The sequence below is a fragment of the Toxoplasma gondii genome, chromosome XI (assembly GCF_000006565.2).
Source record: "Toxoplasma gondii ME49 chromosome XI, whole genome shotgun sequence".
Classification (NCBI taxonomy): domain Eukaryota; phylum Apicomplexa; class Conoidasida; order Eucoccidiorida; family Sarcocystidae; genus Toxoplasma; species Toxoplasma gondii.
In genome coordinates, this window is record NC_031479.1 from 2,196,688 (window position 1) to 2,205,768 (window position 9,081).

At 51.9% G+C, this 9,081-nt stretch overlaps 2 protein-coding genes across 2 annotated transcripts; both read right to left on the bottom strand.

Moving 5' to 3' along the window:
- Positions 1 to 1,531: 1,531 nt before the first annotated feature.
- On the bottom strand, positions 1,532 to 4,352 carry TSA1 (transmembrane surface antigen TSA1). The gene has a single exon (XM_002364358.2). It carries the CDS (start codon positions 3,791 to 3,793, stop codon positions 2,471 to 2,473), a length of 1,323 nt encoding a protein of 440 aa, XP_002364399.1. The 5' UTR covers positions 3,794 to 4,352; the 3' UTR covers positions 1,532 to 2,470.
- A 301-nt stretch (positions 4,353 to 4,653) lies between these two features.
- TGME49_311680 (FUN14 family protein) lies at positions 4,654 to 7,819 on the bottom strand. The gene is made up of 2 exons (XM_002364359.2): positions 6,944 to 7,819; positions 4,654 to 6,439 (listed from the first exon to the last, which is right to left on the bottom strand). The coding sequence occupies exons 1-2, from the start codon at positions 7,286 to 7,288 to the stop codon at positions 6,230 to 6,232; spliced, it is 555 nt and encodes a 184-aa protein (XP_002364400.1). The 5' UTR covers positions 7,289 to 7,819; the 3' UTR covers positions 4,654 to 6,229.
- Positions 7,820 to 9,081: the final 1,262 nt, after the last annotated feature.

Below are 9,081 nucleotides of genomic sequence, written 5' to 3' on the forward strand. Positions count from 1 at the left end.
AGAGGCTCGCATCACTGTCGGCTATCTTTCTGTCGCTATATGTCTACCGCTTTCGTTCTTCTTCGTCGTGTATCGCTTCCGAATGTCCCTTCTCTCGATTCAGTTGTGGGTTGTGTATCACTTGTCCTTGTCCCCTGGTTCTCCAAGATTCTTAAATTTGACTCTCTCTTCCTGTTTGTTTCTTTCGCATCCCTTGTCCTCTCTTTGAAAGTGGTAATAGCGTGCTTTTGCCAAAGGAGGCAAATACTTCGCCGCTTCAAACCCTGGAGGGGCGTCCGCCGTTTTGCATATTTGTCGCGACCAGAGCATCAGTCCACAGACAAGCATTTTTACAAAAAGTTTAAGTTTGTGACCGCAGTGATCTACTGCAGCAGGAACGTGGACAACATAACTACCAAACATTAATGGGATGCAACATCTAGAAAGCTTTTGAAGGGTTTCCTGTGTCTGTTCGTTTTGGGTGAGTCTATCGTTTTGTGCGGGTACCGCTAGTTGTAGCAACCAGAAGGCTACACTTCGAAGCAACAGGGGCTTCTTTATTCTGACAGCAGTTCGAGGAAGCAGTCGAATGAATTGTAGTAGAGCTATAGAATGTAATAGATTAAAGCATGATCGATGTCGAAAATAAACTATAATGGCAAATGAACCCTTTTCCTTATATACTGAATTAGAGGAAAGTTATTTATCACTATTACTACAAATTATGTTATTTATTACTAACGAACCACGTTCAGACAACTAACTGCGTAAAAGAGAGTGTCAAACCCTACCCTGCAGAAAGGCTTGATTATCAACTAGACCCTGAACCTGTATGTGACCATCTAAAGTTGCATCATGCCCCTATACTGTTGTAAAGTTGTTTGCGTACTGGATCCCAGAAACTACACTAGAATATCAGAACAAGAAATGTCAAGGGTCCAGAATTGCTGTCCACACGGGACACCGCTTTGGCTGTCTTCTTTTCCAGATGTCTAAGGAAAAAGTACATGCTGCTACAGTATGGTCTTTTCTGAATCCTTTCTTGGGTCAGGAGGTGTCTAAAAAAGGATGTAGGAGCACCCGAGCTCACCTAAGTTTGTCATTAAACTCGAGCGTTTGGCGGGCAGCCGGTCCGCAATGTTTTGTCTACACAGTGTACCGTTGCAATCCGGAGAGTACATCCTATATTCCCGTCCTGCAAACATCTCTAACTAGAAACTGAATGCTAGCAGATGCACAAGATGCGTCCACGGCATGCAAATACCAATCAGATGACAACTGAAGTTTTGTTTCCGCAGACAGTCGGAACAGAGAAATGTGGGAAAATCCGGGTTTCGGGGCCAGAAAGGGCCCGTTTTGTTCCAATTTTTCAGCCCCTGATCACCAGGCGGGGTCTGGGGGGACGCAGTAGTCACCCATCCACGGACTCAATTTCGAGTCATGAAATGTTGACGAATTAACCTTCGGCTATTCAGTGTTCGAATATAACAGATGAATCTTAGTAAGTTCGGTCAGTAGCAAGAACAAAACAAACGGAAAACAGATCTCACGGGGGGAGGCTTCGCTGCGTGGCAGAATCTCGGTCTGCGGGTAAAAACAGTTACGCAAGGGTTCGCAAGTGCGTCGTCTTCGCAGAAAGAAGGAAAGCTCCCTGAGAAGGCCCTCTGTCTCGTGCTCGACTTCCTTCTTGGCGGTGCACGATTCGTTTTCGACAGCAAATCTGCCGGAGAGGGGAGTAGCGGGAGAACCGCGGAAAGCGCGTAGTTTGGAAGAAACATGAATGGACACGGGACAAGGTGAGAACTGACAAAAAGGAACCGCCCACGTAACAACAGTCATAAAGAGCTTGGTTGTATGTGTCTGATAACTGGGGTCATTTTCAGTATCCTAGGTACTGTAACGTCGAACCGCGTGAACGACCATATCCTTGCCGCTCATCCTGTGTGTTCCGTGGCGGGGACCAAAAGCTTGAACCCATGCCGTAGGTATCTTGGCTGCAGCGTGCGCAAAAAAAAGCTGTGTAGGACTGTGCCAGTGCGAGGAAAATGCGAACCAAAACAGCGCACCTTGGCAAACACAACCGTGTGTACGCTTGCTGCACCTGCCTCACCAGCCGTGTGGGAGTTTTCTCCCTTTCTAGATGCAAAATGAGATACCGCTCTTCCGAGACGCGTACTCGGACCTAAATGAACGCTGGCTTTAGCGGAAACGGTACCCCCCACTCAGAACGATCTGCGTTTCTCATCAGCCACAGCGCGTCACCACTTATACTCGACAAACTGTCTTCTTCCTTCCTCTCATCACTGCGTAGAGACGCGACAAAGCACGAGGCATCTCTTTTTCGGATCTTGCGTTCGAGTCCTCCACACCCGCACTCGCCGCGCAGCAACTCTGAGCGCCTCGCGCGTAGAACCCCGCGGGCTGTGGTGTAACTGGACCTGACGGGAAGCTCTTGGGCTTCGCTGCCTCCGAAGTGTTCGACGTCCATGCCTCAGGCCAGGCCCACCATTTTTCTGCTCAGGAGCCTGCGAGCTCGGTCGTACGTCTGCAGAAGCAAGCCCTCTCGGGCCTTTTCAGTTCCCCAAACGATCAGTACGAGAGGGACCTCGACTCCGACTTCCTGTTCGAGTTCGGTCCCCGGACAGCTTCTGGTACTGGTGTCGCGGTTCCCAGCGGCTGTCTGACTAGCGTTGAGAGACGTCGGAGCACTCTGCTCAGATATCGTTCCGCACGGCGCCTCGCTCGCTCCTGTGGAGATGCATGTGTCCTCTACCAGTCGGCCTTCCCTTCCTTCCCCCTCTTTCCTTTCAAAAGTTCCTCTCACCTTGCCTTCTGACAGTCCTGCGCTGTTTCCAGGTGACAGGGCAGCGTCGAAATCCGCCCCTCTCCCTTCCTCCCCAGCTGGGGTCCTCGCAGACTGGCCTCTGCCCGTACGTTCCACCTCGCCATGCTCGTCCATTCGTCGCCGCGCGTCCTTTCCTCTCTGAAGTTGTGCCAAGCGCTTCGCCTCTTCCTCAGGTGGCAGTTCGCCCTCGCGAACAAAGAAGGGCCCGACCGCTGCTTTGTCTCGGTCGCGGGAGACCACCAGCACCGGGAGCTCGTCTGCGGGCTCCAGAAAGCCGGATAATGCAGAGTCAGAAAGTGTGTAGGGCTCTACCCGCGCAGTGTTTCGTTTTGCCTCATCCTCTTCCTGGGCCTCCTCGCCATTAGGACCGGCGCTCCCTTGCTTCGGCTCCCGCGGCTGCGGGCACCGTATGGGGCAGCGCATGCCGTCTCCGCAGCAGAATCTCCGGCCCAACGTTGGCTGCTCGCTGAGTGCATAGAAGAACTCATCATAGAGGGAGGCCAGAAGCGCGGCGATCGTTTGAGCGCCGTTGTGCTGGCTTTCGATCGGACCTCGTCGGGGATGCTCACGCTCTCCGGGAATCTGGAGCGGCTGGGTAGACGACTGCATCGGTTGCGGCGAGACGGCTGCGTCTGCAGGTTGCTGCGTGACCTTCGTCTCGCTGGCGAGCATGCAGGTTGGCGAGAAGTGCGACGGAGGAAATGCGAGAGCCTTTGCAGCGAACGGCCGCGTGTGTGAGGAGGAAACTGCGGCGGCAACAATGCCGCCGTCACACAGAGACACCACAAGAATGTTACGGATCTGTTTGCACGGGCAACCGTCTTCTTCCGCGCCGTATATTACCGAGTCTACGCCATCATTCCCCTGAGAACCCCTCTCTACGCAGTTCGAGCTGCCCCCGCGGCCGCAGCAGCAATACTCGTGCAGGCAGGAATAGAGCAGCAGCTCCAGAACCTCCACACAGAGCATCGTCCCGGCCCTCTCTTCAGAAGGAAACGCGCTATGAAGGCGACTCCGAGAGAAAAACGCGCGACAAAAAAGCCTACCCGACCTTCGCTGTGCGCTCCTCAAAACGCGCACGCATGTTGTCGCCTAAAACGTGTAAAGCGTCCGCGCTGTCGGTACACCTGAGATGACAGCTAGCCAGACGAGACTCTGAGCAGTCGTTTCGCCCTGGGGTTAAAGATTAGTAGGAAACGACGTGCGTGAAACTCCCTAATTCTCTCTCCGTCCGTAGGAAGGGGTGCGGGTTTCCATCGACCACAGTGGAAAAGAGAGTTCCGCGCCGCTCGATGCCGGAACGAAAGCCGGGAAGGCGGATGTCGTTTTGAAGCAGCTGTGCCGGCTTGTCCCCAGCAGAATTCTCCGAGTCTAGATTCTGGGAGAAAACTGCCAGCGACCTACAGGGCGAAAAAGCGGGGCAAGCACAGGTTCGTCGAGCGTACGGATGTGGGCGGCAGCAAGCTCGCGGAATCGAGCTGCATGTTGTTCGCCTGCCGGGTCGCGAGGAATCGCTGAAGCAACGCCGTGAATTGACAAAAATGCAAAACGTGAAAGCGCTCGCGCTTCCGTTCCCTCTTCTAGACCGTTTCAGAGCTAGGTTAAAAAGTCCCTCTCACCCTCCATGACAACCGACCTTCCCGCGTCTATCGGCACAACGCATGCACGCAGCAAGCCTCGATGTGCATGGTAGGGGAGCGTTTGGGGCAGGGGTTTGAGCTCGGATACAAGAAGTATTTCATAAGCCCTGATAGCAGCGGAGACGTCTTATGTTTTCTGACGACCAAAGACAAAGGAGTATTTTCGCGCGTTCGTACGGCGCACATCATGGGCTGGCCCGGCAGTGTCGCGAACACTCAAATTCCAGAGAAACACTCAAACTGAAAGCGAGCATTTTGCCGGCCTCTCGCCCAGACAGCTGGGAACAGTGGAGAAATCGTCCTGAAGACCTTGCGTCACGTGTACGTCCTCCGCAAGTTCACCGAATGTGTCCAGAAACAATGCATGTCTTCGTGGTGACAGTTAACTAAGACGCGTTTGTTCAGCGACGAAATACTCCAAACAAGGCCAACAAGATGTCCCGCTGTTTATTTTTGTATGTGTGTCCCTGTGTTGCCGCTGCCCTAGTTTGCGGGCCGAGATTCACGTACGTCGCTTGCCTTCTGGTACTTTGAGATCATACTAACGGCGACAAGGAAAGTGCGTTTAAAAGAAAGGGGACGCTTAGCCGGGGAGGTACCACATACATAACCGACTATCAACTTTGAATTATCGCTCGGGCAAGCGTCACCGAAGAACAAATGAGTACTTAATTAGACAGGGGTGTTTCACCTCAGTGTAGAAAGTCCACAAGATTTGAGCTCTTCCAGCTAAGAGAAACTGACACGGTCAGCATATTCAGCTCTTAACGGCGCGATGGCGTTAATGGAAATGTCAGCAAGCAGCTCCTGATAAATAAACGGCTACGAATTTCGCATGAGTTAGACAATAGCGCTGCCAAAGGGTCGCTCTTGCGTATATGTGCTACTTCCACGGATACACACGAAACGTACAAAACTGCCACCAGACTTCGTCGATGCTTCTCTGGGAACCCCGTACTCTTGGCGCGACTCCGACTGCGGAAAGAGAGGGCTGTATAAGAAGGACGCGGCAAACGAGCAGAAACGAATGCGACCGATCTCGTTAGTGGCCGTATGATGGTACATCAAAGACAATAGCGTTGCGGAGGAGAGAGTTCGAGAAAGGAGGACGCGCGCGCACCGCGCTGCCCGCAGACTCTATTGGGAAAGATCCCTTCTTTGTTCATCGCGACTCATGTGAGAGACTTACGTCACGAAAAAAGCAACACAACGGGCCAGAGAATTTGGCAAGAAGGCTGAGACAATCTCACCGAAAACTCGGTTGATAAACCCGGGTATCCTCTGCAAGAGGAACGCCGGAGGGAAACCAGAAAAAGCGGCACCGTCTGCGTGTAGAGTAGAGGTGTCTGGGCAAATGTACTCGTCGACACCTTGAATGGTCGATAAAGACACAGACACTGTGCATGCATTTCCTTGCGGATATCAAAGGCGACGGATACGCGCATTTCTTTGCCACGATGCCGTCCACGAATTCGTATCGCACAGCTGTCCTTTCCCTAGTCAACAACCAAGACGCTTGAGCGGTCTCTGCCCTACCACCAGAATTTCTGGTCCACCGAAGCGGCATTTGCACTCTGCTAAACTGGTAAAAAATCCCCGAGCTCTCATCCTGTGTCTACACTGCGTGGACGCAAGACAGCACTTTAGCCTCCACGCGACAGCCTGCTTTGCTCATCTCCACAAGCAAAGGCAATCGCGGAAAGCCGTGCTAAATAAAAATGAACATAACCCTCCGAACGCTCTCAATCGGAGCGAGCACGGAAAGCTACCTGGACGCGCGCAAGCCACACAGCAAGCCAACAGACAGTCCTGCTGTCGAGGGCAGACCCTGTGCCAGCATTCGCATAAACGAGTTTTTGATGACTGTAATGTCCTCGTGGTCAAACTTTCCGTCGCCGTTCATGTCCAGCGGCTTCATCAGGTCCTCTTCCACCTGCTTCCAGTTCACACGGATGTAGCCGTAGTGGCTGAGGGTCTGAAACCGCGCATCGAAACAACCACAAAAGCACAATCGCCATTCGTTTGGGGTCTGCATTCTATTTCTCACGGCAGAGTCTCACGTGGCATGCAAGAGGCTGGCGTATTCTCTCAGGCGTGCAGATAGCGACACAGGCGCATGCGTCGGGTCTTTCGGCCGTGCTACTCGACTCCACACCGCTACCAGATCTTTGGGTGAGCCGGCAAAGCAGGAAAACAACTCTGTCTACGAATTACGAAGACGCCTTCCTGGCATCTCCGTAAGAACAGCACCGCTAAACCTTGCGCGCTTTCGCGGTGCTCCTGTCTCGTCGTGGCCCCCGCGCAGATATGTGTTTACTGTGAATATGCACGCATGGATAAGACCTCAGGAGGCTAGGGAGTGTCGGGTGTTGCCGTATCGTTCGTGGTGCTTTCTCCTCGCTGTACCGATGTCAGAACACAGCATACAGATGCCGATACATGGATGCGGTTAACTGTTGCACGATTCGAATTTTCGCACCTGCACGGAAATGAATCCGATTCCACACAGCAAAGCACCGAAGCGAAGCGCTCGGTTTACAGCATAGCCTGCGCAGTAACCAAAAATGAGTCCGGTGCCGATCTCGTCTGTGTACAGAATGCTCGATCCAAGGTACTTGTTGTTGAGCTGCATCCAGTCTGAAAAGTTCGAGACGTTTTTGCAGGCTAGCGTGTATGAAGAGAGGTTTTTGGAGAGGCGAGTGAAGAAAGATTCGTTCTCTCCTTGCGATGAAGGAGGAGAAGAAATGGGGGAAAGAGTGCTGCTGGAACTTGCCAGCTCCTCCGGCTTTGCCGCGTTCACTTGGGTGGGAGTCGAGGACGCCATAGTCGTCGCCGGTTGGGAGAAAAAATACACAGAAAAGAAGAGGAATTCGCGCTTAAACGGCAGTTTTTCCCTCGCGGGGGAAACGCAAGCGACGGGAGGGACGCGCGGAATCTACGAAGAACCGACCCAAAAAAGGATCAGCTTATATCGCAAGACAGTGAATAATGGCAGCAAAGAGCGACTGAACTGAAGTTCGTTGGAACAGGGTAAGAAAAGCAAGGGGATGGTTCAATGAGAAATACAAATTTTTGTGGAGAAGTTGAGAAAAAGAGGAGAGGCGTCGGAAAATGTCACAAGGCTGGCGGAAGACACGCAGACCGTCGCAGAGAGATTATCCGTGCCTCTGGCAGATGTGACAAAAGAAAGGCAGGAAGAAAGCGAGCGGCTACGATAAACGGACTGGAAATACGTTTTTTGTGACGACGTTCTTTCCCTTATCTTACAGGGCCTTCGGTTCTAGCCGGAATTTCGCTAATCAAGGCTCCTCCCCCTCAAAATGCCGCATAGATAGGCGTTCCCAAGTCAATGGTCTCCAGGGCTGGCTACTGGGGGCTGCATGTCTTCTGCGCAAGAAGCCCCACGCGAGCGTCCCCAAAATCAACACACCTATCACTCAACGATACGAATATCACCTTCTCCCATCACTAAAGTTAGTACGGAAACTTCCCCGCCCTTTACGCAGACCGTGTAGGCGAGCAGGCAAAAAGCTTTCTTGGCTTAAGTGTGCTTTCCTGCTCGACCTGAAAGAACACTGGGTTATTGGTCCTCACAGTGCAGCCGTTCTAGCGATGTACATTTTGACCGATGTAAGTTAGCCACCACTGGCGGATCCTTAAGCATGAATCTGTCGTATGTGTTCGTCTCTGTGCACGAGTCACACGCATTTACTTCTACAATTGACACTCCTCAAAAATGTCAAGTAGGTGTCCAGGTCAAGATTGTTTTGCGACGATGAAGTTTCACCTGTGCCTCCTGCAACTATTATTTGCAAGCCACATTTCTCCAAAGTTCACCTCAAGATTTCTTCACTTGGCGTGCTCTGCATCGAATAAGTGTCAGCGTGTCGAAGCTTGTTCAGTAGCCGGTGGAAGGCGGGTTCTCGTGAACAATTAGGTATGAGGAAATTTCTACTTCTTGTCTGTTGCTTCACCCATAATACACACACACACACACACACACCTGTCAAGGGCTCTTTACCGTTCATCGCTGTCTCAAGGGAACAGGAGCGGGGAGACAAGAAAGTTCGTACTTTTCTGCTCACGGCGAAACCAGTGAAGGGTACAACCTTATTTCTGCACAACCCCCGAAAGAATCTATCAGCACGGTTGCTTCGTTTCCTACGGGTGGTAGCACCGCTTTCTTTTCGACAGCTTTCCTTCTGAGTGAAGCGCAGTGGTTTTCCATATCATTTTAGAACGGAAACAAGATCGTTTTCCTGCGAGTCCAAGAGGGTCACTGGCTCCTCTGGCTGCTGACGGCACCGAGTGCAGGCATGCTGCGTCGTCGAATTCTTGGTAGAACACACAAACACTGATTTTTTTTCGAAGTTTCACGATGAGCCGCTCAATGATGTCAAACCTATTTTCTTGTGAAAAGGACGTTCTCACACCTCAGTACCGCACCAAGCCAGCTAGTTATACGTACTTCGTCATGATGCCGTTTATGATTCTTTGGTCGCGGGACTCAACGCACAGACTGACGAAATGTGCAAAAACCTAATGAAAGAATGCTTAGACTATCAAATGTCTCTGCCATTAAGGTGCTGTTCCCAGTTTCGGATTCATCGGGAAGTG

Bases quoted from the DNA above. Each gene is read 5' to 3' on its own strand.
- TSA1 (XM_002364358.2), bottom strand. From the start codon at position 3,793: ATGCTCTGTGTGGAGGTTCTGGAGCTGCTGCTCTATTCCTGCCTGCAC.
- TGME49_311680 (XM_002364359.2), bottom strand. From the start codon at position 7,288: ATGGCGTCCTCGACTCCCACCCAAGTGAACGCGGCAAAGCCGGAGGAG. The intron at 6,440-6,943 runs GTGCGAAAATTC...GCGCGGTTTCAG, and splicing joins TCGGATTCATTTCCGTGCAG to ACCCTCAGCCACTACGGCTA.